General features: G+C 39.3%; 1 protein-coding gene across 1 annotated transcript; it reads left to right on the forward strand.

The window, feature by feature from the left end:
- Nucleotides 1–342: 342 nt before the first annotated feature.
- LOC104855905 (myosin-2) lies at nt 343–26085 on the forward strand. Its single transcript, XM_010614992.2, has 40 exons — nt 343–405; nt 546–588; nt 1932–2155; nt 2246–2389; nt 3744–3900; nt 5172–5199; nt 5283–5397; nt 5496–5588; nt 6075–6138; nt 6311–6409; nt 7364–7467; nt 8005–8143; nt 8483–8601; nt 8689–8838; nt 10229–10399; nt 10483–10792; nt 11440–11513; nt 12345–12432; nt 12520–12637; nt 13677–13800; nt 13887–14023; nt 15455–15710; nt 17195–17437; nt 17530–17706; nt 17788–17933; nt 18017–18107; nt 18190–18579; nt 19413–19539; nt 20333–20451; nt 20621–20817; nt 21480–21663; nt 21741–21906; nt 22015–22139; nt 22291–22599; nt 22684–22887; nt 23408–23533; nt 23612–23782; nt 23866–23970; nt 24103–24198; nt 25832–26085. The coding sequence occupies exons 3-40, from the start codon at nt 1952–1954 to the stop codon at nt 25982–25984; spliced, it is 5823 nt and encodes a 1940-aa protein (XP_010613294.1). The 5' UTR covers nt 343–405; nt 546–588; nt 1932–1951; the 3' UTR covers nt 25985–26085.
- The last annotated feature ends 1503 nt before the right edge of the window (nt 26086–27588 follow it).

Consider the following 27588-nt stretch of genomic DNA (forward strand, 5'->3'; position numbering starts at 1 on the left):
GTGTGACCAAAATGAAGTTATGTAAGAAGCCAGGTATCCTGGCTAGCCAGACACTGTCTTTATTCACTGGCCTGAATCTTCCTTTCAGATCATCTTCTCAAATTATCCATAGGAGATTTATCCACATACTCAATAAGAAAAATATTTCTAATTATATCCAACCATTCTTAATATGAATGAGAATCATGCAGGGGCACTAGATTGCCAAGAGGTTTTTTGCCAAACAATTCCTTTTGACTTAAGAAAGAAGAGGCAGCTGCATTGTTTCCATAACTATCCATATAAAAAAGCCTTCGGAATGAGACTGACTGTCCTGCTTTAAAAAGCTCCAAGGTAAGTGGGAGCCGGACGGGTCTTTGAAGAGGGACACTGGTCACATCGCCTCGGCTGCTGCTGTTGATTCTGGTACTGCTGCTTCTGCTACCTAGCACTTTACATCTGCAAACTGTGCTCCTGTCAGTTTACAGTAGCAAGCAATGCTGCGAATAAGATTTTCTTTCCTTTTGGGGCTAACTAATCAAGGTCTTTTCCCTTTTGTTTTTTAGAACTGTCTTACTTCCAGGCTACATCTTCTTGCTTGCTAACAAGGTAAGGTTTGGACTAACCATTCCCTAGAGGTGAATATGACAGCCTCTGCGATGAATTTATGTCACTCAGCAACCTCTAAGAAAGTGCTTGTCTCAGTAAATACCCTCGAACAGCTGTACTCCAGGAAAGGGATGGAGAGGAAGAGAAGGAGGCCTCTTCTACTTAGGACTCCAGCATGGGTGGTGTGGTATTTGAACAGGAGAATAATTTTTAATACAACATTATTTTATCTCTGCAGGAAAAAATATCTGCATTCAGATTCTCATGCTAAAAAGCTCATACTTGGTAAAAGTGCATGTAACAGAATTCATTTAATATCTAACAAATACAAAGGAAGTGATAATACAATGTTGCCTTTAAACTTTTTTTAAAAGTCATTTTACAAAATGCCAAGTGCTATATAAAACCAAAACACTAGAATTTTTGTAAGTATAGTAAAGGTATTGATCAGCCTTCCTACTATACATTGCATTCCTATAAAGGGAAACTGGGATAGCGATTAAGTAAGTTTCAAGTAGTTTGACTGCTGATACCATGGGCAACCTGCAGCTAACAAAATGGAACAACCAGGGCCTACGTTCTTCACAAGGAAATTTGGAAGAGCAAAAGGATCTCTGTGATGCAGAAGAATGAGGATAAAGTTGGCTATGTGCTTTATCTTCCATTAGCTAAACTGGGTTAAGCTGATTAAATGAATTTAATATACAAAGAAATTATGTTATAGTAAATCTCCTAAACACCTAAGAGAGGGAAAAAAAGGTAAACAAAATTATAATCCCTTCAAAACCATTTGGGCAAATTTGGCTGAACCTCTAAAGGAGTAAATGAAGTTCTCTTAGTATTTATATGGCAAGACCTGGACTTCTGTGACTTTACAGAAAATGACATTTTGTATGTAAATGGTAGTCTGAACTATTTCAAGTTTCTGCTTATTATTATTATTATTTTAACTTTTTAAAGAAGTATTTTAACCCTATCTCAAAGGTTATAAGTTTTAAAAGACAGGCACAATAATTCCTATTCTAAAGATGGAGACACTGAGGTTCTAAAAGATGAAGTAAACTCACCCAAGGTCACAAGCTATTTGGCAGCATCACTGACTCTGTAATCTGCTTACTGATTAGAATGCCAGCCTTGGAGGACAAAAGAAAGAAGTGATGGATGTAAAAGCATAGAGTGGTGGGCATAGAGTGACCACCTGATATATTTTAGATCTTGTGGTTATGTTTATTGCCTGGCATCGTGGAATTCCCAAATGGCTCATGAAACATAATCAGTATAAAGATTTACTAATGCACAAAGCAGTCCAGACTATCTAGTGTGAAATGTTTTGTTCCCTTTAGGGCCTCTGAGTGCAGCAGCCATGAGTTCTGACTCTGAGATGGCTGTTTTTGGGGAGGCTGCTCCTTTCCTCCGAAAGTCTGAAAAGGAGCGCATTGAGGCCCAGAATAGGCCTTTTGATGCCAAGACATCTGTCTTTGTGGCGGAGCCCAAGGAGTCCTTTGTCAAAGGCACAATTCAGAGCAGAGAATCGGGAAAAGTGACCGTGAAAACTGAAGCGGGAGCGGTGAGTAGAGGCCCAGGAGGCAGCCATGTTCTGTTGAATTTTGAGGAGTATGGTCACCCAATTGATGTGGTTATCTTCCTTGTTTTCCAGACTTTGACAGTGAAGGATGATCAGGTGTTCCCCATGAACCCTCCCAAGTTCGACAAGATCGAGGACATGGCCATGATGACCCACCTGCATGAGCCTGCCGTGCTGTACAACCTCAAAGAGCGTTACGCAGCCTGGATGATCTACGTGAGTGACTCCCACACCAGGGATCTTGACTGTCAGCCCCATGTACCCCTCTCACCCATAGCTTCCGCTGTGCTTTCAGGGGGATAGTAGTTAAAAGGTTCATCTTTCCTATTATAAGGCAAAGTCCAGCAGCCAACACTTCATGCTTGTCTTCTCACAATGCCTAGGGAGGCCATTTTCCTCAGGGGATGAGTGGGCCCAAGAGCCCCTGAACAGAAATTTAAGCAGTTACTGCTTGTATCTCATCACTTCTTTACCCCATCCCCACCCTTCAATCACAGAATCATCCCAGGAAGGAGAAAGATAAACATTTTATTTCTTTTTTTAGGCACTCATTTTTGCAATTACTCTCATTTTTTTAGGCACCAAATTATACTTATGTTTACTCCCCTCAAATAACAATAATTGTATCTGTGTTCTCTGGCTCTTTCTATCTGGGATGCTAACTTGTCTCTGAAACCATCCCAAATTCCATAGCTAGAGTTGGGTGTTCTGTCCTACTGTCTCTGTCCTTGCCATCACATGGACTGTATTTTCCCTGGATCATTCATTTATGTCACTGTCTCCCACACTGACTGGGAACTCCTCATGGGACTTAATCTCATCTGTTTCTGTCCTATTTCCTTGGAGGGCCCTGTCATATAATGCCCCATCAGTAAGCTTCCACCCCCCCATTGAATGTATTATGTAACATTCCTATTTCTGATTAGTTTAACCAGTTGCCCTTATTTAGCCAGGCAACATCTATACAGATGTACCTGGAGTTTGTAGTCAACAGTCATTTTAACTGGTTGGTCCCTTTCCTAGACCTGTCATAGAAGACTTAAAATCCCTCTGTTGCAACCACAATATATTTACATCATTTTGTTTTCTGTCTCTTTACAACTTAAAAATATTTTGCAAACATTTTCCCAGTGTTGTCATGTTTACTTTTTAAAGGCTTACATCATGTTGTATTAAGATCTGTCACAGTTTACCTCACCATTATCTTGTTGGACACATATACCCAAATTGTGTTATTTACCAATTTAAATAATCTCTGTTCCTTATAATAGTAAACATGTATCATAGGTCACATTTAGAAACAAACAACCATGGTTTTGGAGCTCATGCTTTATGAAAATCACTATGACAGGTCCTAAGGGAGCAAGAAGAAATCTGAATTATGGTCCTTTGCTTCAAAGATGGTACTGTCAGTTGCTGAATCTGCCAAAGAGTTTTCATGCTGAGCCCTTGAAAAAGTGCAGCATGCTCACTTAAAGCATTCTTTTTTGTCAGAATCCTACTAATAAGTGAATTGTGCAAATAACAGGAAGGATCTCTGCATAGTTAATTTTTTTCCCTTGCCTAATAGACCTACTCGGGCCTCTTCTGTGTCACTGTCAACCCCTACAAGTGGCTGCCGGTGTACAACCCCGAGGTGGTGGGTGCCTACAGAGGCAAAAAGCGCCAGGAGGCCCCCCCCCACATCTTCTCCATCTCGGACAACGCCTATCAGTTCATGCTGACTGGTGAGTGAGCTGGGTGCTTTGTATATGCATAGTCTTTTCAGAGTAGAACCATAAGAGAGCGTCTCTAACCAATTTCAACACACAAAATTGTCTCCTTTAGTTGAAGCTGGTATATTTGTAAGATACTACATAATGGCCAATAACCTCTTAAATGTTTTAAAGTTAGCAGAGCTTTGCCATGATTAGATAAATTTTTTCTTTTTTCTTTTTTCTTTTTTTTCCTGGTACCAGGGATCGAACTCAGGACCTTGCACTTGCCAGGCAGGCACAGCACCACTGAGCTACATCCCCAGCAGATGATTTATTTTGAATGACTCGGAAACTCAAATTTGAGCAAAAATACAAACATATCTACAGGTGTATATGCACACATATACATACTAATGGACACACAATCACATATATAAACTGGCTTTTCATTATTGTGAGCCAAAAAACAGAAGAAACTTTGCCTCGGTGATTTTATTCTCAATATGATATGTCACTAAACACATAGCCTCTATAGATTAAGGATGGCAAAAATGCTATTGCCTTTTGCCCGGAAGTAACCTAAATGAGCTGTGGATTTTATTTGGCTCTATGACAGTTAGGCCATGAATCTGCTTCTTACAATACTGTCTTAGCTAGATATATCTAGGGTACTTGTGACACATTTAGAAATGGGTTAAAGGATTCCTCATTACACAGAGTATAACATCAAAACAAACTTTTACCTTCTTCTAAAAATAGGACCAAAAATGTGAATCCTTCCAAAGCTATCACCTTTACTTTATACACTACCCACAAACTAATAATGTCATCCCCAGTGCCATCTTTCATTACTTTTTTCACCTACAATTACTACGCCACTGATTTAAACTGTCACTGAGACTCAACTGAAAAACTAAGTCTACTTTTGAAATTTCCTTAATAGCACAGTGTTAAAAAGGAGACCTGGTACTCAGGAAAATACAGCTATGTGATCGTTGCTTATATTATGGCTTTCAGTCATTTTCTTCCCATGTAATCTTTTCTTCAAGTGGAATATCTCTCAGAAGACTCAACTATAATGCAGAGATAAGCAGTGGTGTCTGGTTTGAATGGATGTGTGTGTGCTAAAGTGGTGGAGGAAGGAGAGGTGTGGAGGTGCCGGAAAGATGGCAGGCCTAGAGCTACCAAGTTCTAAGGATTACAAAACCCAGACTGAAAAATGCCAAGTTCCACTTTACTTTACTTGCCACTTACAATGTATAGGAAAACCATATTAAATGACTATAATTTTTCTTTTGTAGATCGAGAGAATCAGTCGATCCTGATCACGTATGTAGATTTTATGCTTTCTTTACATGGTTGCAATAGCTGCTGGCTTTGGGACACCATCTAATTTTGTTTTGATCTGACAGTGGAGAATCCGGGGCAGGGAAGACTGTGAACACGAAACGTGTCATCCAGTACTTTGCAACAATTGCAGTCACTGGTGACAAGAAGAAAGAGGAACCAACTTCAGGCAAAATGCAGGTAGGTCTGATTGCCATGGTCAGAATCCAGGCTCTGGTGAGGCTCTCAGGCAAGAAATCCCCAAGCCCCAGATGCAAGAACTGCTCTTGCCTTTGCAGGGGACACTGGAAGATCAAATCATCAGCGCCAACCCACTACTGGAGGCCTTTGGCAACGCCAAGACCGTGAGGAATGACAACTCCTCTCGCTTTGTAAGTCTTCCAGATACTATGATGGGTAATAATTCTACAGGTGTTCGTGAATATATCCCCTGAGTCTTATTCACTTTATATCTCACTGTGTTTTTTCCCTCTAAATATAGATCAAAAGCTGTGTCTGAAAGAATATGTGACTCCCTAAGTTCTTATCAGTCATTATCTATTTTTCACACTTTAAAACTTTTATTTATTTTAATCGATAATAATTGCAAATATTCATGGATGTTTGTTTGAAAGTATGTATAGATTATGAAATTAAATCAAGCTAAAAACAGATCCATTACATTATGTATCTATCATATTCATAAATTTTTAAATCAGAGATAAAATTGTTTTATTTAGAATATAAGAGAGAGATGTTTTTCTTTCTTATATGAACAGTTTCTGAACTGATTTAATATTAAAGTACTAGCATTTCAAGTGTTTTGGATTTTGCAGCAATAGTGAAAAACCAGGTAGTAATATTACTTTTCCTTCAAGGGTAAATTCATCAGAATCCACTTTGGCACCACAGGAAAACTAGCTTCTGCTGATATTGAAACATGTGAGTGCTTGGATGCCCTTTAAAATCATTTCTATTTCTCATGACTTACAAAATTGCCCAAAAGTTTATGCACATCACATATATTTTAATATTTTTTCCTGTTTACTTTTTTTATATTCTTATATTCTAATTTTAAAAAATGTTTTCCTATTTATTGTTTGTTTCCTTCCAGATCTCTTAGAGAAGTCTAGAGTTACCTTCCAGCTTAAAGCTGAAAGAAGCTATCATATCTTTTATCAAATCACCTCAAACAAGAAGCCAGAACTAATTGGTAAGAAATGTAGTAGTTTCTTCCAAATTACTGCACAAGCACCTATTAATACATGGTCCAACCTATTATGCCATGTCTGAATTTTGTTGAGTTTATGGATTATTTTATTTTTAAAAATAACTTTGTAGGGCTGAGAATGCAGCTCAGTGTTAGAGTGCTTGCCTAGCATGCATAAGGTGCTGGCTTCCATGCCCAATCCTGAAAAAAGACCCTTCTGTAAGTTTTTAAAAATGTGTTTGTACTTATAGAAAAATTTCCAAAAAAAAAAAACAAAAACCCTCCAGTTTCTACCACTATGAAATAAGTACTATGAACAGTTGGATAAAGATCATTCTAGTCATTTTATATCATTACCTATGAATACAAAACATGATTTATGTAACTGAAATAATAGTTCATACAATTTTGTAATTTGTTTCTTCATTGAATGTATTATAGTTTTCTCTTTGTCAATACATATCGTATTTCCACATTGTTATTTTTAATGCTTGCATAGTGTTTCAATCTATAGATAAGAATAATTTACTTCATCATGCCCTCCCCTCTTTAAGGGTGTTTAGGTTTCTTTCAAATTTGAATTTTAAATAGATAACACTTAGTAAATATGCTTATACATACAATTCTTCCCATATATCTTTGTATATTATACTATAATAGTGTATTAAAAATAGGGAATGGTGGGGGCCAGGGATTTAGCTCAGTGGTTCTGCCACCTGCCTCGAAAGTGCAAGGGCTAAAAATAGTACCAGAAAAACAAAAACAAAAAATTCCAAAACAAAACTAGGGAATGATGGAAGATCCTAGCATCAATTTCAGTGTGCTAAATATCTTGTAAGCGCCTATCGAGTATCTTTCAACCAAATAGCATATAATGCCCATAGAATTTGCCTAAACGTCTCTTGCTTTAATGAACAGAATGATCATGCTTATTTTTGCTCTGTTCTATGTGCTTAGAAATGCTTCTGATTACCACCAACCCATATGATTACCCATTTGTCAGTCAAGGGGAGATCAGTGTGGCCAGCATTGATGATCAGGAAGAGCTGATGGCCACAGATGTAAGTAGAACACAAAAATAACTAGAGTTACTGTGTTGGGACAGAGCAACAGTCCGCTCAGATGCATATTCAGGCTCTACTAGAAATATCAGAGGAAGACTTAAGGGAGATGAGCACATGAGTGGCCCAAGAGTCAAATAAAAAGATTAACATGTGCAAATACAACATTACCCTTTCCCTTTAATACTTTTCTAAAGATTTGTCACTTTGAAACTTACCCAAACCCTTTTGTGGAAGGAGTTTCCTTGCAAAAGTCCTTACCACCTCTCAAAATAACAAGTACCTTACATTTTCTGTCTTTTTCCCTATACTAAATTTACTTTGAATCTTCAGATGCTCTGCACCTAGAATTCTACTGCTCTGTGCTGGCCTTTGGCTAATTGGGCCTTTACACTACACCCAATCTAAGAAATCCCTTCCCTCATTAGTACGGTTACTGTCGTTTCCTCAGTCTGAAGTCAGGAATGAGAGTGTGAATTATACATCGCAAATGTATAGACTCTAACCTAACAGTTATCCTACTGGTTATATTGACAGAGTGCTATTGATATTCTGGGCTTTACTAATGACGAGAAGGTCTCCATTTACAAGCTCACTGGGGCCGTGATGCATTACGGCAACATGAAGTTCAAGCAAAAGCAGCGGGAGGAGCAAGCAGAACCAGATGGCACTGAAGGTATCAACTGCTTCATCTACTTGATTTTGCATTTGTTTGAAAAATCAAATTCTTGATAACTGTTTTCCTAGGGGAGACAAATTCACTTTTTAAAATGGAGTTTTAAAGTCCACTTAAATACTATACTATGTGTGGTATGGACATTAGATCAATATTTCTAATAATTTCTGAAGTTCTTTAGGACCCTAACTGAGATCTTGAACTTAGTGGAAAAAAATAAACAAGAATATTTTTAAAAGACACTTTGAAAACAATGCACAAAATGCATGTAGCATAAAGGAATTTTAAGAAATCGGGTTTCTGTGAGATCTAATAATATTTTTCTGCCTCTTCTTTTAGTTGCCGACAAGGCAGCTTATCTTCAAGGTCTGAACTCCGCCGACCTGCTCAAAGGCCTCTGCTACCCCAGGGTCAAGGTCGGCAATGAGTTTGTCACCAAAGGCCAGACTGTAGAGCAAGTAGGTGCTAATTCAAAGTCACTACTAGGACAGAAACACTTTTCCAGCCCTCAAATAACTCAAACAGTTATTTCTTTGCCTTTCAAGGTGACCAACTCGGTGGGTGCTCTGGCCAAAGCCGTCTATGAGAAGATGTTCCTGTGGATGGTCACCCGCATCAACCAGCAGCTGGACACCAAGCAGCCCAGGCAGTACTTCATCGGGGTCCTGGACATCGCCGGCTTTGAGATCTTTGATGTGAGTTAAAAGCTGGTTGATGAAAGGATTTTATGGTAAGGCAAAGGAAATATTAGTAAGACTGTGAAAATTGTGATCTTTTCTCGCTGCTGTCAGTTATACTAAAATTTAGATAGATTTGGGGCCAGGGATTTAGCTCAGTGGTTCCGCCGCGTGCTTCACAAGCACAAGGACCCGGGGGTGGGGGGAAGAGAGAGAGAGATCAATTTGGCAGGCAGGTACTGATCATTTACTGCACTGGTGATTCATCTCTATGAAAAAATGCCTCAACTTCCATGTGATCCAAAAGAAGTTATGAATTAGCCTGGTGTTGGGGGGATGCTCTAAAACTCCCACAAAGCAAAATGAAGTTGACATGAAAATATCGAAGTGAACCTTAGCAACACATAATATGCTCTGAATATGTGGTGGAGAAATAATTCTGAAATACTTCGGCAGATAATAGCTTAATAATTTAGAGTCAGCATCAATAAATGCATTTATCATTTAAAGGCTATTAACATGACATCATGAAATAAAAATTCATTTCATTTATGAAATACATTTTTCTGCTTACAGTTTTAAATAAGTTTATCTTCTTTCTAATTTTTAAAGTAAAACTTGAGCATCACAGAAAATTTGGAAGAACAAGGGAAAATATTCCACATTGTTCTACTATTTCTATCTAGTCAATATTGACATTTTGGTGATTTTTTTCAAAATGTAAGTGTGTGGCCAGGCGTAGTGCCACACACCTGTAACCCCAGCACTCTGGAGGCAGAGGCAGGAGGATCACTGTGAGTTTAAAGCCAGCCTGGGCTACATAGCGAGTTCACGGCCAGCCTGAACCACACAGTGAGACCTTGTCTCAAAAAGCAAACAAAAAAAAAATGCAAGTGTATGTCACCATACTGTGTGTAATTTTTGGTATGGATCTTAAATTTTTTCATTTCACATTAAAAAGGACCCAAAGTAGCAATTATTGCTTAGTTGAAATGAGGAACCTTCTGTCTTCCATGCAATGGGGATGACTAGACAGCTTCTCATTGGTTGTAATTTGGCTGTGGAATAAGTCCACAAGACACTATGAGTCCTCTGAAAAATGTAGAAGATAATGGGAATAAATATGGAATGACTAAGTAGAAACTCAGAAAAATGTCAGAGTGAACAAATCAGAACAAGAGAATTAATACTGATTTAGGACTGTCTGTAAAATGGCACCAGAGGAAAAAGTAGCTTCCACGTGTCCTGAAACCTTCCACACTTCTGAGGTTCTTTCTCAGAGGAGTGTCTTCAGCCCAGTGTTTGTGACACCACTTTGAAGGCTCTTGGACTCAGTCTTTTTAAAAACTCCTATCTTTTACAAAATTCTCCATTTGCTAAAGAGAAGTAAACAAATCTGTTTCTTTAGTTCAACACCCTGGAGCAGCTGTGCATCAATTTCACCAACGAGAAGCTGCAACAGTTTTTCAACCACCACATGTTCGTGCTGGAGCAGGAGGAGTACAAGAAGGAAGGCATCGAGTGGACGTTCATCGACTTCGGGATGGACCTGGCTGCCTGCATCGAGCTCATCGAGAAGGTAACCTCTCTACTCAGCACCCGCTCCCCAAACCCTCTGCCGCTCGTACTCACTGGATGCCTTTCGCCTTGCCTTCAATCCAGCCCATGGGCATCTTCTCCATCCTGGAGGAGGAGTGCATGTTCCCCAAGGCGACAGACACCTCCTTCAAGAACAAGCTGTATGACCAGCACCTGGGCAAGTCCAGCAACTTCCAGAAGCCCAAGGTGGTCAAAGGCAAAGTTGAGGCCCACTTCTCACTGATTCACTATGCTGGCACCGTGGACTACAACATTACTGGTTGGCTGGAGAAGAACAAGGACCCCCTGAATGACACCGTGGTAGGGCTGTACCAGAAGTCTTCTTTGAAGACTTTAGCTTCCCTCTTCTCTGGAGCTCAAACTGCTGAAGCAGGTAATGTAAAAATGTCTAACACTTAGAGAAGCTCTTACAAAAATTTACATTAGATTGAGGCTGGTGATCTCATACTCCTGGAAGGTTTGCAGGCCAAACTTCTTATTCTTCCAAGCATTAAATAGATAGGCTGTGAGAAATTTCATGAATATCAAACCAAAACTCCAAACAATCTAAACAATACCCTGTAAATAAATAGGTTGCACTATAATTATTCATGTGCACCTCACCCCACTGCTGACAGGGGCCCTACTGCAAAGGATCAGAGAGGAACCATCATGTTCTCAGCCAATGTCTTAGTTCATGTGATTCTGTCCTGATTCTTCTATCACACTATCTGTGGATATTTAAGAGATCCTCATGACTGCCTCTCATTGCTGGCTCCTGATGGTTTCTGAAGTTAGCTTGTCCCCAGATGGCCTAATCTCCACAGTGAAGTGAATGCCTTTCACATAATTTATTAAAGGAGGAAGAATCATAGAAAAGAAGGGGCAAACATTAGCCACAAAATAAAATTGAATCAGAAGTACCAATAGGGTGAGAAAATGCTCTACTTGATGATCATAGAAATCAGCAAATAAGCAAGATGTAGCCCTGTCAATCCAAAAGTTCAATTGCATTACTTCTTCTCTTTTCTTTTCTCCCAGAGGCAAGCGGAGGTGCCAAGAAGGGTGGCAAGAAGAAGGGCTCTTCTTTCCAGACAGTGTCTGCCCTTTTTAGAGTAAGGAAGAAACTTTTCTTGACATTCCTCAGTTACTTTTGGAGTTCATTTTAAAAGCACAAGGTCTTTTTTCTAGGAGACGATAGGAGAGCAGTGATATAAACGAATGACTCCTGATTATGTAACTTTGGAGAGAAGGCATTACAATTGCTAAGAAACTATTATTTAACTTTACATGCTAAGTCAAATAATGAATAATATCTCACAAGAAATTTTATAAAACAGTGCTGTAGTATTCATAATCTAGTCCTGACAAAGAGCAATGACAGGTACAGGAAGACTGAAAGACATCAGCAACAAAAATGAAATCTAGCAGCTAACCTACAATGAAGCTAATGTAGTAGCCTTGCTCTTAATCCAATCAATTACAGCTAGTAAGTTTATCTTCTTGATGTAATCTTTATGCTTTAAACATTGATAAAGCTTGAAAGAGGGAGCTTTATTTATAGGGAAGTCCAAATGTAGCTCAGGGCCGAATTTCCTTGTGGAGAAGTGTGAGGTTTAGGAGAAGACAATGGTTTAGTATCAGCAGACAGTGAATGGCTTTGGAAATTTCTTTGGGTGAGCATGGACCAGGTTAGAAAGAAGGATGGTGCTGGTATAAACCAAAAAGGAGCACATGTCAGACTGTTTTATATGTATAATTCCTGCTAACCCAGATTCAGAAAGATATTTGAGGAAGAAATACATTTCAGAAGACGTATTCAAGGCGTTTCCTTAAATGAAAACAATCCATACTGGTCATTGAATCCATCTACAGAGAGTGATTTTATAGAGATTATCAACTGCATATAACCATGTGGGATAACAAGATTGTTCCTGATTTTACAGGAGAATTTGAACAAGCTAATGACCAACCTCAGAAGTACCCATCCTCATTTTGTGAGGTGTATCATCCCCAATGAAACCAAAACTCCTGGTAAGAAGTTCTGGAGTGAAGGCACAAAGCACGATTGCCACACTGCCTTTTTCATAACTCTGCAGTGAAATAAATATGTATTTTCAGGTGCGATGGAGCATGAACTTGTCCTGCACCAGCTGAGGTGTAATGGCGTGTTGGAGGGCATCCGCATCTGCAGGAAGGGCTTCCCAAGCAGAATCCTTTATGCAGACTTCAAGCAGAGGTCAGACACTCCTGGTTATGGTATATCTTGCAGTTTAGTATGAACAAATTCAATGCTTGGAAATTAATTTAGTGAAAATGCCTCTATTAGTTATTTTTCATTTGCTATAAAAGATGCAAAAATGATAAGTGCCAGAACACTTTTAAAAGATAGGTATAATTTTTCTACATTTAAAGCACTGGGCAGAATTTTTTTTTTTTACCGAATTTACCAAGCACCTGACTTAGCTCATAGATGTGCACATTAACTTCAACAATTATGAAAACTACCTTTTTCACCATTTAATATGTTTGAATACAATCATGACCTCACTTATAGATGAACAAACTGATCACCAAGAGATTAAATTATTTGCTCAAGTCACACAGTTAATAAGAGGCTAAAGTGGGAGTTCTCCCAATCAAGTGGATCCAAATAAGTCATTTTCTTTCACTTATTTTGATTTCATCTCTTTATTTTTCTTTCACACATTAGCCTCCAAATGTTTCCCACAGACAAAGGGGACATGTCACGATGTCAGCTCCTTAGATCCCTTTTATCCTCCCTAGATAGCCCCATTTTGGGATTCAGAGAAGAGGCCTGGATGTGCTAGAGTTGACAGAGAATGCTGAAGTTCAAGATCAAAGAACCCCTAAGTGTGTTTTTAGATGATTAGGAAAGTTCCCCATATCTAAGGTACCTTCTACCAGAGTCAATAGAAAGTGGTTTCTTGGACTCAGGGTCTGAAAAAAGCAAATTTACTCACCAAGGCAAATGCATTGCATTTTACAGGACATCTACACTGTAGGAACAAGATTATATATAATCCTTTCCTGAGACTTAGGTTTGAGGTGGAAAGGAAAGCTGCAACTGTGCGGAAAGGGAAAATAGTTAGAAATTGATAGCCAACAGCTTGAACATCCATGTAAAATAATGTCCTCCCTGTGAACTAAGGGTATTTTTTAAAAGCTCCAATTTTTAAAATGAATCATGTAAGGTTTAGCTACTATTTTTTCATCAGTAAACCAGATTTAAAAAAAAATTATATTTGCTTTAACAGATACAAGGTATTAAATGCAAGTGCTATCCCTGAAGGACAATTCATCGACAGCAAGAAGGCTTCTGAGAAGCTCCTTGGGTCCATTGACATTGACCACACCCAGTATAAATTTGGTCACACCAAGGTAATGTTCTCTAAATCCAACCTAAGCCTTTCCTTCCCTTCCAGATTTATGTAAAGTTTCTGATCTGCACCATTTCCTATGCACAGGTCTTTTTCAAAGCTGGTCTTCTGGGGCTCCTAGAGGAGATGAGAGATGACAAGTTGGCCCAACTCATCACAAGAACCCAGGCCATGTGCAGAGGGTTCTTGGCAAGAGTAGAGTACCAGAAGATGGTGGAGAGGAGGTAAGGAAACATTATTGTTTATTCACATTTTCCCTCTTCAAAAACATACTTGAGATGGCTTAGAGTTAAGACTCACCACTGATAAGGACTCCAAATAAGGAGGAATAAGAAAGAGTCCCCTAATGAAGTGAGAGAAAACTTAAGGGTCAGAACCATGGCATATATTCTGAGTGCTTGAGTAAAGAATTTAGAAGCATCAAGTGTGCATCACTCTTTTCTAACAAGAGAAAATATACTGACGAGTAAACCAAGACAAATTTTTGCCCTAGCATTTGGTTCTAATTATTGGGTAGATAATTAAATAAAAGATGGTGAAATGAATAAAAATACTTTTTTTTTTCTTGTGCTAAGGATCAAACTCAGGACCTTGTGTTTGCAAGGCAGGTGTGGTGCCACTGCAAAAATACTTTTATAAAGGACACAAAATCAGCTTCTATCTGATCATTTATACTGAGCTTTTGTAATCTTTAATATTAAGGGCATTTGGTGTGAAACACTTTTTGTAGTAAGTTAATACGATGTCCTTAATGAATGTAGCTTCCTCATGATCTAACTTGATGCAGCAACAGAAAGCAAAGAGCATAGAGTCTGGCATTTCAGACTGCAAAATGCGTGTGGCCAAGACCTACTGCGAGAAATGCATTTTACATTGCCCCTTGTGTATCTACACATATGTGGGTATGTGGGTGTTATATATAAGTAATTTACATGAAACAAATTATCTTTTTGCCCATGCAATTATGTTATTATTTTCTGTTGTATCCTATTTTATTAAAAATAATAAAATTTTGTCATGATCACCACATCCACACACATATGTGAACTAATTGTCTACATGTGAGTAAATAATTTTTAAATAATCTAGATTTAAGTAATGGGGTATTATAAAGTAGAAGGCAAAATTTGCACATTGAAATATAAAACCAGAGATTGTCAAAGTCATTCTGAGTTCTTTTTAAAATCTCCTACCCCAAATTCATCAAAGGTCATGTTCTTTTCTCACTGCCTTTATGGTGTTGGATTAAGAATATCTGAGAAGCATCGCTGTACAGTAATGCTCTTCAAAGGGTGCTCCTTGGTTCACATGGTCATCATATCCTGAAAATTTGGTAAAAAATGCAAGCTTTCTGGCCCCACCCTAAATCCTCTGAAGCTGACTCTCTGAAGGCAGAGTCTAAGAATCAGTATTTTTAACAAGTCCTTCATGTGATTCTTATGCATGCCAAAATGTGAGAAGCAATGATGAACAGAAATGAATAAATACCAAGACCTTGACTATCACTCCAAAAGGTAATGTGCTTAATCTGCACATTTGAAAGCAGGTGAGCAGATAAGGAACAGGGTAGGGGCACAATCTTCCACCCTCACTGCCCAGATTTTATCTCATCTCATCATCCACACAGTACCTAATTTGAATCCATTGTATTTCAGGGAGTCCATCTTCTGCATCCAGTACAACATCCGTGCCTTCATGAACGTCAAGCACTGGCCCTGGATGAAACTCTTCTTCAAGATCAAGCCCCTGCTCAAGAGTGCAGAGACAGAGAAGGAGATGGCCACCATGAAGGAAGAGTTCCAGAAAACCAAAGACGAACTCGCCAAATCGGAAGCAAAAAGGAAAGAACTGGAAGAAAAGATGGTGTCACTGTTGAAAGAAAAAAATGACTTGCAGCTCCAAGTTCAGGCTGTACGTTGGGGTAATATCCTGGGTGTCACTACTCGGGATTCAAGTGCTAGAACTCTGGTCACTAAGAACCATGAGCTGGATAGTGTGCAGAGAAGACATGCACAGGGGCAGGTTAGGCAGCACCAAGGTCCATGGATTCCTGCATTGCCCAACACACTTCCCCGAGCTAGCACCATGGCAATGAGGTAGAACTGTTTGTCTTCTCCTTTTCTATTGATTTTCCTCAAAGTACAGGATTTATGACTTGTTTTCCCTTTAAAGGTAGTCTCTAAAGTGACTTTAACATGAAACAGTCTCCCCCCGCCAAGAAGGAGGATAGCATGAATAGAACTGTTTCTTCTGAAACTTCTTTAAACATGTCTTAAGTTACAATATGGACCACTGACATTTGGCAGCATTCTACCCCAAATTGTACTGAATTATTGTTTGTTACTGACCTCAAAAACTCAATCCATCTCTCCTGTCAGGGCCCTATTATATCACTCCCAGATTGTTGCCTTAGCACCCACCTTGCTCTGCCTCCTTCAAGAACTTTTTTATTCTATTCATTGCTCACTCATGGTCCCAATCACTTAGAATGGCTTCCATCAACTCTCAAATATAATTTATAAGTATGTCTTTCGTTTGGGTCCAACTGAATTGGTCTGTATAATTTACTCATCATAGAATCACATTTCTTGGTTAAGATTGGTCTCTGCTATAAATTGGGGCCATGTAATAACTCCTTCAAGATTATAGAAAGAAAAATAGCCTTTATCTGCCTCCACCCTCTTTGAGTTTATCCCAAATTATTTTTCTATTCTCCCCAAAGGCTTGCTCAAAATCTGTCCTACACTACTGTATTCACTACATACCTATAAGGAGATCATGATAATTTTTATGTATTCAGGGGCTGATATGGAGAAGGAGTGGTGAATATATATTCCACCTCACTCTCATTTCCTGCCTGATGTACTCCCATTATGTAAAAACAGTGTGTTATCATGAAGTTTTATATTACTTCACGCCTCACCTGAATCTAAAGCACTTTAACAAGAAGCATCCCCCATTACTACTACAAAAAAATTTCAGTAACAACTAAATTCTTTGGGCAGAAACCTTCCCATGATCCTTCAACTCTTCTCCTTAGTAAGTTGATTTATGCAAATTCAAATCCTACCCATCTTGCAAGCCTCGACTCAAATACCATTTCCTTCATGATGAAACCATCTCTGACTTAACTTCTGTGATTTGGGACTAACAGTTCTTTACATTAATGGTAGCTTTTAGAGATAACTTTTCTAATCTATATTCTTCTTAAGGAACAGGACAACAACCATTTTGGTTTTCTCACAGATGAAAAATGTATTATACACAATAGGTGGTCTATAACAGAAGTCTATGAAGGCATAAATCCAAAGGACCAATGGTAGAAATTTACATCCTCATCATTGTAAAGTATTTCATTTTTTTCTTCTCAATTTTGATTTTATTTCTAACTCAAGGAAGCTGAAGGCTTGGCTGATGCAGAGGAAAGATGTGACCAGCTGATCAAAACCAAAATTCAACTTGAAGCCAAAATCAAGGAGGTGACAGAGAGAGCTGAGGATGAGGAAGAGATCAATGCTGAGCTCACAGCCAAGAAGAGGAAACTGGAGGATGAGTGCTCAGAACTGAAGAAAGACATAGATGACCTTGAGCTGACACTGGCCAAGGTTGAGAAGGAGAAGCACGCCACGGAGAACAAAGTAGGAAACGTAGTCTGATAAACCATATGGAGGTTCTGCCACCCAACAGAGCTGCTTTAGAGCAGAAATTATGTCTTTCTTAACCTCTGTAGGTGAAGAACCTGACGGAGGAGATGGCGGGCCTGGATGAAACCATCGCCAAGCTGACCAAGGAGAAGAAGGCCCTCCAAGAGGCCCACCAGCAGACCCTGGATGACCTGCAGGCAGAGGAGGACAAAGTCAACACCCTGACCAAAGCAAAAATCAAGCTTGAACAACAAGTGGATGATGTAAGTCTAGAACTATTAAGAAAATTATTTTCTTCTAAAAGAAAGTAAGCATTCCTTCTTCTCAACATTACTTATATTTAGCTTGAAGGGTCCCTGGAGCAAGAAAAGAAGCTTCGCATGGATCTAGAGCGAGCTAAGAGGAAACTTGAGGGTGACTTGAAGCTGGCCCAAGAGTCCATAATGGACATTGAAAATGAGAAACAGCAACTTGATGAAAAGCTCAAAAAGTAAGTATAAAAAAATTCCTCGGTGAGTTTGCTTCCAGTATTGGATATAACTAAATGTCTGCCCTTTGCCACTTTTCTAAAAGGAAAGAATTCGAAATGAGCAATTTGCAAAGCAAGATTGAAGATGAACAGGCAGTCGGTATTCAATTACAGAAGAAGATCAAGGAATTACAAGTAAGTACACGATCAGCACCGGTCTAATCAACAAGGAAAATGACTGACACTGGAGCTGAGACTCACTGTTCACCATTTCCAGGCCCGCATTGAGGAACTGGAAGAGGAAATCGAGGCAGAGCGAGCCTCCCGGGCCAAAGCAGAGAAGCAGCGCTCTGACCTCTCCCGGGAACTGGAGGAGATCAGCGAGCGCCTGGAAGAAGCCGGTGGGGCCACTTCTGCCCAGATCGAGATGAACAAGAAGCGGGAGGCCGAGTTCCAGAAAATGCGCAGGGACCTGGAGGAGGCGACCCTGCAGCACGAAGCCACGGCGGCCACGCTGAGGAAGAAGCACGCGGACAGCGTGGCGGAGCTCGGGGAGCAGATCGACAACCTGCAGCGGGTCAAGCAGAAGCTGGAGAAGGAGAAGAGCGAGATGAAGATGGAGATCGATGACCTTGCTAGTAATGTAGAGACAGTCTCCAAAGCCAAGGTACCACAGATTTGAGGAAGTTGATATAAATGATATTAATCCATTGCAGAAGCATCAGGCGTGGTTTGCACACGTCACTTTATTCACATGAATTCATTCGTCATCTGCAGTGAGGAAGAAAGATAAGTAGGAGGAACAATAGCGGTTTTACTATTTCCATTTAACAGAAGAAGAAACAAAAAGTCAAGGAGGCTAAGCATATTAGCCCATTACACTGTTAATAAATGACAGCATCAGTTTTTGAATATAGGTCCAGGTCTCCAAGTGAAGAATGAAATGTGCAATACAGTTTCCATATGTGAGAAAAACAAAATGCACTGGCTGTTGTTCTGTTCCTTTAAAGGAGTATAGGTTAGCAAAGGTATCTTCCCAAAGCTACCATTAATATAGAGAACAAGCAGTGAATCCCAAATCAGAGAAGTTAAATCAGACAGTTTCATGAAAGAAATGGCATTTGAGTTGGACCTAGCAAGACAGGAAGGATTTGGGTTTCCTCAAGAGAAAAATACAGGTCTCTCTTATGTTCATTTATGCCACAAGCAAGGTTTCTGTATACCTAAAGGCAAAAAAATTTTAAAGATGTTTTAAAAAATGCACCAGATAGTTATGATCTAATCTACAAATTTTACATTAATATTACATAGACCTTTATGATTAGCTTTTGTAAAATTAAAAGAGAAAATTTCTCTATGTCACATTACATATAAAATAATTTGACTAATTTTATATATCAAAATTGTTAGAATGTTTTCATCTGGGGAGAGATTATGGCTACCACAAAGAACATTATTTTGCAAGAGCTTCATTTCCTTCTTTCCCTGTTTATCCCACAGGGAAACCTAGAAAAGATGTGCCGCACTCTTGAGGACCAAGTGAGTGAACTCAAATCAAAGGAAGAAGAACAGCAGCGGCTGATCAATGACTTGACGACCCAGAGGGGACGCTTGCAGACTGAATCAGGTAATTGTCCCCTCTTCTGTGTGCTTCAGTGGGAGATGATGTGGTTAAGAACAAGTGATTTGATGATGTGACGGCCTAAGAAAAGCAGCTGAGATCATGTGTGATTAACTGAAAAGCTCAGACTCTCAACCTACATTCAAGGCCATTTGGGGACACCACTGGAGATGAAAGACTCCAATAAGATCAGATAAAGATTTGTTCCAGAAAGGCACCGAATCCCATTCACAGAGGGCATGTTGAGATTAGAAATCACACTAACACAGGCCCAGAGCTTCGGTTTCAGGCCATAGTCTGAGCTATTGCTGTTCAGTAGTGCTGGAGATTGAACCAAGGGCCTCATGAATGTTAGTCTAGTGTTCTACCCCTGAGCTATATCCTCAGTCCTAGTTTGTTGTCATTGTTTAATTTATGTCAGCATGAATCAAATTCCTGAATGAGAGAACTGATAGCCAAGTCTGTCAAAAGTCTCAACCTGAACTATGGTAGAACTGGGCATTTTAGCTCCCTTCTTTCACTGCCATCATTCATTTTTTGTTTTTGTTTGTTTGTTTGTTTTCACCATATCATATAAGCCTGAAAGGAGGTAAAAAGAAGACAAAAGAATTTTAAGCTGTATTTACTCATTTGTACTGATGTATAAATTCCCAGAATTTTGGCCTTGAGCGTAAATATGCTAACAGAGATTTCCATCATCTGAGCACTCAATTTGGGGGGCTTTAGTTAAATCTATTTCTAACACCAGTTTGCTGAATTTCATTTCACTTCTAATAGTGTCATCTCTTTTGTCTATCAGGTGAATTTTCACGCCAGCTTGATGAAAAAGAAGCTCTGGTGTCTCAGTTATCAAGAGGCAAACAAGCATTTACGCAACAGATTGAGGAATTAAAGAGGCAACTTGAAGAAGAAGTTAAGGTAACTACGGTAGTATTAAAAGACTGATTTTTTTTTTTTTTTTTTTTTTTTTTTTTGGTCCTGTGAGCTGACCTTAAACAGATCCAGTCACATCAACCTTCCTTTAAAGCATTCTGAAACTTAAGAATATCCAAATATCCAATAAAATAAAGTGTAACTATCTTCACAGGCCAAGAACGCCCTGGCCCACGCGCTGCAGTCCTCGCGCCACGACTGTGACCTACTGAGGGAGCAATACGAGGAGGAGCAGGAATCCAAGGCCGAGCTGCAGAGGGCGCTGTCCAAGGCCAACAGTGAGGTTGCGCAGTGGAGGACCAAGTATGAGACGGACGCCATCCAGCGCACCGAGGAGCTGGAGGAGGCCAAGTATGTGTGTGGACGTGAGAGAATGTGCAGAAAATTGCACACTCCGTGAATTAGCCCACCCACACTCATTAATTCATTTCTCTCTACCAATTACTATCAGGCCCTAGAATAATTCTTAAAGGAAGTAAACGTGGTCCTTAGCCTAAAATTTAGTTAAAAAAGCAATAACAAATAATTACCCAGAAAATTAGGGTTTAATGCTAAATGTCAAGTGCACCAAGCTCATTACTGCTGCAGAGTTCTATGCATGCTGACTGTTCTGTCTGGAATAGTCTCCTTGCTTGTCTCGCTCTAGTTTACTCTGACTTCTTTTCAGGTCTTGACTTAATTGTTACTTCTTGAGGAGGCTTTCCCTGAATCGCTGGACTAGTTGGCCACCATTTACCCTATTTTATTTCCCTGCGGCGCACTTATATCTGTAAACTTGCTTGCTGTTTATCTTTCTCACTGTTTGTAAGCTATTTGGATCGGGAACTTTCTTGTTTTGTTCAGTGCTGTGCACTCAGCATCTGGTTCATAAAAGGAGCTCAGTGATAATTGTGGAATGGATAAGTGAATTGATGGATGACAGCACTAATATGAAGTCTCCAATAGTCTTCAGTATAGTAATAGTTTATAAATATTGTGGTTACTTCCACCTAAAAACATATGTATTCTTCAAGGAAGAAGCTGGCCCAGAGGTTACAGGCTGCTGAGGAGCACGTAGAAGCTGTGAATGCCAAGTGTGCTTCCCTGGAGAAGACAAAGCAGAGGCTGCAGAATGAGGTGGAGGACCTCATGCTGGATGTGGAGAGAACCAACGCTGCCTGTGCAGCCCTGGACAAGAAGCAAAGGAACTTTGACAAGGTGATTCCTGTAGCACCCACTGTCCTCTATGATTTCCTTCTGTCATTTACAGAAGGTAACGGCTATTGGTTTTTCAGATCCTGGCAGAATGGAAGCAGAAATATGAGGAAACTCATGCTGAACTAGAGGCCTCCCAGAAGGAGGCCCGCTCTCTGGGCACTGAGCTGTTCAAGATGAAGAATGCCTATGAGGAATCCCTGGATCAGCTAGAGACTCTGAAGCGAGAAAACAAAAACTTGCAGCGTGAGTCCTTTTCACTTTCCACAACATTCCCAACTTGGAACAACACCCTCTCTCCTCTCATGTCATCTGTTTGACCAAACCTTTACTTGTCTTGTATGCAAACAACAGAGGAGATTTCTGACCTCACGGAGCAGATTGCAGAAGGAGGGAAACGTATCCATGAACTAGAGAAAATAAAGAAACAAGTGGAACAAGAAAAGTGTGAACTTCAGGCTGCCTTAGAAGAAGCAGAGGTATAGGTCAATTTGTGCATAAACTAACCCATTCAAAAGGAATTGAGACCATCTGCATAGATTGAATAAAAAGATACACAGAACAAACTTACTAGAGTGCAGAAATAGTTCAGGATGCTTCTTGCTAATATCGTCTCCTGCTGTTCTTTAGGCATCACTTGAACATGAAGAGGGAAAGATCCTGCGCATCCAGCTTGAACTGAACCAAGTCAAGTCTGAAATCGATAGGAAAATTGCTGAGAAGGATGAAGAAATTGACCAACTGAAGAGAAACCACATTAGAATCGTAGAATCCATGCAGAGCACACTGGACGCTGAGATCAGGAGCAGGAATGATGCCATCAGGGTCAAGAAGAAGATGGAGGGAGACCTCAATGAAATGGAAATCCAGCTGAACCACGCCAACCGCATGGCAGCCGAGGCCCTGAGGAACTACAGGAACACCCAAGGCATCCTCAAGGTAAATGACTCCAAGAGGGTTCCAGGACAATTGGGATGACCGCAGCTCAGAGAATGTGATGTCTCATGACTGTTCGTTCTGCAGGACACCCAGCTGCACCTGGATGACGCTCTCCGGGGCCAGGAGGACTTGAAGGAGCAGCTGGCCATGGTTGAGCGCAGAGCCAACCTGCTGCAGGCTGAGATCGAGGAGCTTCGGGCTACGCTGGAGCAGACAGAGAGGAGCAGGAAAATCGCAGAGCAGGAGCTCCTGGATGCCAGTGAGCGTGTGCAGCTCCTCCATACCCAGGTGAGATTTCACACAAAGTTCCCTGCAGTAAATGTTTGTGTGTCTCAAAATATATAAGCCTGAATTTTTATATGACAGCCATGTTTTATACTTCTGTGAAATTTTCACTTTTATTGAGAAATTTTTCATTGTCTTCAGTAATTATTTTTGGTTCACTTTCTATCATAGTCTAAAGCAATTCCATATTCTATCATATTAATAGCTTTATTGATCTTTGTATCAATATTGACTTTTATTGAGGAGAAATGGAATGTTATGAACATCTGTTGTAATTTATCCCTGTGAATGATCACATTGCTGAGTGGCTATTATAAAATCACAGAGCTATTTAGTCTACTTATGAACTATGCATGCAAAGATACTGAATATTCTATGGCCTTTCTATTGTATTTAATTTGTATTACATAATTAAATTCTTTAATATCTATGAGCATTTCATTTACTTCCAAAATTTTACCGATGGTTACCATTAAGTCCTTTGGTAGCATGATAAAAATATATACTACTTATTTTCAAACAGAACACCAGCCTGATCAACACCAAGAAGAAGCTGGAGACAGACATTTCCCAGATCCAGGGAGAGATGGAGGACATCGTCCAGGAAGCCCGCAATGCAGAAGAGAAGGCCAAGAAGGCCATCACTGATGTAAGTAGCAGGCACACTTCTCCGTTGATGAACAGAGTTCCTGACAGCAATAGCTTTGTTGATTTATTTGCTAAATAGGCTGCCATGATGGCTGAGGAGCTAAAGAAGGAGCAAGACACCAGTGCCCACTTGGAGAGAATGAAGAAAAACATGGAACAGACGGTGAAGGACCTGCAGCTTCGTTTGGATGAGGCTGAACAGTTGGCACTGAAAGGCGGCAAGAAGCAGATCCAGAAACTGGAGGCCAGGGTGCGTGTCCCAATATCTATGTCTTTCTATCTGCTTCCAATGCCTGATTGGATCAGAGCTCTTAAGAACTTACCTATTTACAGGTGCGTGAGCTGGAAGGAGAGGTGGAGAGTGAGCAGAAGCGTAATGTTGAGGCTGTCAAAGGTCTGCGCAAACATGAGAGGCGAGTGAAGGAGCTCACTTACCAGGTATAGCAGTAGTTTTTATCAAATGTGTGTATATCAAATATACCTTTCCAGATATATGAGGAATACTCATTGCCATGATGTAATAGTCATGTGCTTCTGAAGTAAAACCCTATGGTTCTTATAATCTTTCAGACGGAAGAAGATCGGAAAAATATTCTCAGGCTTCAGGATCTAGTAGATAAACTTCAGGCTAAAGTGAAATCCTACAAGAGACAAGCTGAAGAGGCTGTAAGTATCCTTAAAATAGAAGAGAAGAGTGAAGTCCCTGAATTAAGAAAAGCTATTAAGTAATTAGAGTCACCACCTCTTTCTGCAAGTAAACTGCCTTATATAAGATGATTTACTTAAAATTTCTGTATATTTTTGTACTTACTGCTTATCACTCGCAATATCTATAATTCGGGTTTAAAAGTAAACTTTCAGTCCACAAGAAACCTCAAAAAAAAAAAAAAGCAAAAATAATATAGGTCATGTTCTCTGAGACAGTGTGATAAAATTCTAAAGTGATGAGAAAACATTTTAAAAACACAGGTACTTGAATGTGAAAAATAAAACTTTCCTAAATAATTCTTGGGCTATATGAGCAATAAAAGTCATAATTATTGAATAATGAATTAATTATAAATAGAATTATAAGGAAGATGCTACTTTTAGAAACCTATAGAATTTAGTCAGACCTGTGCTGGGAGGATAATTGATTGCTTCATGTGTTTTCATTATGAATAAAAAATAAAAAGTAAATGAATAAACCACAGTACAGTCCAGAAATTATGAACAAAAATAAAACAATGGAAGAAACACTGTTAAAAGTAGGGATTTATTAAGTAGAATGTTCTGTTTTCTAATTTGATTATTTCAATAGTATATGATAACTGTGGTAGATTTAATAAGTTAACAAACATCACAAGTTTAATCAAGGAAAAAAATGAGAGAAAATACAAACTCTCCATATGAGAAAGGGAATAAGCCATAAACATAGAGGATTGTTTTTTTAATGTAACAGATAACACTATCCAAAAGTTGAAATCCCAAAGAAACTGATTTTTCTAGGAGAATAAAAATTAACCAATCATCTGAATAATATATTTAAGAATTACCTCTGAAAATAGAACCAGGTCCAGATAGTTCTTTCAAATTTTCAAGGAACAGATAATCCCGCAGCTATGTAGGCTGTTCAAGAGCTTGGGAAAAGATGGAAAGCTTTCCAGTTCATATTAAGAAGCTCACATAACCCACATTCCAGAACCTGTCCAAGAGAGAACAGGGGAAAGAAAAGAAGGGCAGCTTCACCCATGAGGCCAGTTACAGCCTGGGTAAATTACTAAGAAGTAAAACCCTTCCTTTATAGAGGAGTTGTCTATCAGTAATTAAATAGGCTCAATTCTTATAATGTTAGAATCACTGTTTGTGGGGAATGTGTCGCTATAATTGTTACATACAAAGCTGGAGGGGAAATTTACTGACTTTGTGCAAAAAATATATATAATAAAATCTAACATTTATTTTAATTAAAAAAGCCATTATTAAATTCATCCTTAATTTGATAAAATATTTAAGTTGTTATTTAAGAACAACAACATTGACTTTAATATTTTACCGGCTCCTCCAATTGTATATGTACCCTTTTCTTGCTGTACTTATAGTACATATCTTTTAATATGATTTGGTAGCAAAAGCAGGGATGAGATTATTGATGAGACACCCGGCCTAAACCATGGAATTAATCTCAAGTGATAAGCAAAATCTAGGAGACAGTAAGATTGTGCTTGTTTGTAGATGTCCAGTGCTGTCTTCCCTTATGTCTACAGAGACTAGGAAGATGCACAGTGAGGTTTCTTACAATTCCATTTTCCCCCCTCAGGAGGAACAATCCAACACAAATCTGTCCAAGTTCCGCAAGATCCAGCACGAGCTGGAGGAGGCAGAGGAACGGGCTGACATCGCTGAGTCCCAGGTCAACAAACTACGGGTGAAGAGCCGGGAGGTTCACACCAAAGTCATAAGTGAAGAGTGATTCATTTCATTGCTGCAAGGTGACCAAAGAAATGCACAAAATGTGAAGTCTTTGGTCATTTCCCTTTGTAATTTCATCCATTCTACCCTACTGTGAAGGAAATAAAAAGCAGAGGGTACTTTGCAAATAAGATCGTTGGGCTTGTCTTTCTTTTCTCTCTCCTTGTGTGCTGTCAAACCTTGAATAATCTGAAAGCTGCAGAACCATCACATTTACCCTACCATGAAGAAGTATTTATGTGTCCGTGACTATTTTAGGTCTATTGCAATACTTTGACTATAAAGGTGTCATCTAGAAAGCCTATTCTGATAAATAGAAATCTGGCAGCTATTTATCTTTCTCACCTTTCTTGATTGCTGGGAATAGTAAAATCCTAGAAAGCTCTTGCTTCCCCTCATATGAACCTAATTTTCTAGGTCTATGCAAAGGTTGGCATTAGCAGTATTTTCACATAGGGGGCTCAGACGGAATTGCACCATTATTTCTTCTTGCTTACTGTTATGAAGAACACAAGTATAAAGCACTCTTAATTGTCCATGGATATTTTCAACATTAAGACCAGTACACCATACAGGCATCCACAGTGTGTGCACTGGCTAATGGGTTTGACAGAGATGTGACCCTGCTTCCCCCCGAAAGCTGTACAAGTGCTATCAGGTCTGGAAACACAGAATATTATTTTATATATTATAATGTATTATCAGTGAGTTCTAAGACTGTGTTTCCAGACTTCATGGAAAATCTTGTGTGATTTATATAGTCACATAAGAGCTCCAAATAATACTAAATGTGCCAATAAAATATGAATCTCAAAGTAGATTATTTAAATGTATGCATGCATGATCATGAGCACGAGTTTGGTACAAAAAGAAATAGTAGCTACCCAGATTACTCAATTGTTTTCTTAGAGGATTAAGATTTTATAAAACTGGATACAGCAAAGATATATAGCCAAGAATATAATCTTCCTTGACAGCATCATGGAAAACCTAAATGCTAACTTGCCACTGGAAGAGAAAGCAGGAACATCCTGACTTAAATGGCACCAGGTGAGAATGATTTAAATAAGAAATGTGGAGGCAGTTTCACAGGTAAATTGGATTCTCACCATCGTGCCAGCCTCAGGAAGAGTGTAGAATTGCTTTTCTCGCTGTATTGGCTCCTCTCTCACTTTGTTCCCAGCCCACCCATTAATGCTCAAGTGCCTCAGAACTCAGCAGTAATAACCCAAACAAGGAAGGTATTACTTTCTACCTGCTGAAAAGCTTGTCCAGAGAAGGCTAAAAGGCTGTTTTCAAATTCCCATCAAATTCCGAGGACAGCATTATTAAAATGTTCTTGCTTCCTGAGAATCATCATGCACATTTTACAGATGCCTAATAAGGAAACAGACATTTAAAAAGCAAAATGATGTACCTGTGACAACAAAGTGCACTAATAGCTGGCTAGGAAAGCCCCGCTTGGATGCACATCCCCAGCAAGACCCTTCTTAATGGCTTTAATTAACTCCGAGTAGAAGACTTTCACCAGTAAGCATGCTGGACCATGAGTCAGATGACTGGGACCCAAACTGCTGTGTGATCTATGGAGAGTCTTCTGTTCTT

This window comes from Fukomys damarensis, unplaced genomic scaffold, assembly GCF_012274545.1.
Source record: "Fukomys damarensis isolate Sample0158 unplaced genomic scaffold, DMR_v1.0_HiC HiC_scaffold_13, whole genome shotgun sequence".
In the NCBI taxonomy this organism is placed as follows: Eukaryota; Metazoa; Chordata; class Mammalia; order Rodentia; family Bathyergidae; genus Fukomys; species Fukomys damarensis.

Coding starts and splice junctions, on each gene's coding strand:
- LOC104855905 (XM_010614992.2), top strand. CDS start 1,952: ATGAGTTCTGACTCTGAGATGGCTGTTTTTGGGGAGGCTGCTCCTTTC. Junction 3,901..5,171: donor CTATCAGTTCATGCTGACTG/GTGAGTGAGCTG, acceptor TTTCTTTTGTAG/ATCGAGAGAATCAGTCGATC. Junction 20,452..20,620: donor AACTTGAAGAAGAAGTTAAG/GTAACTACGGTA, acceptor CTATCTTCACAG/GCCAAGAACGCCCTGGCCCA.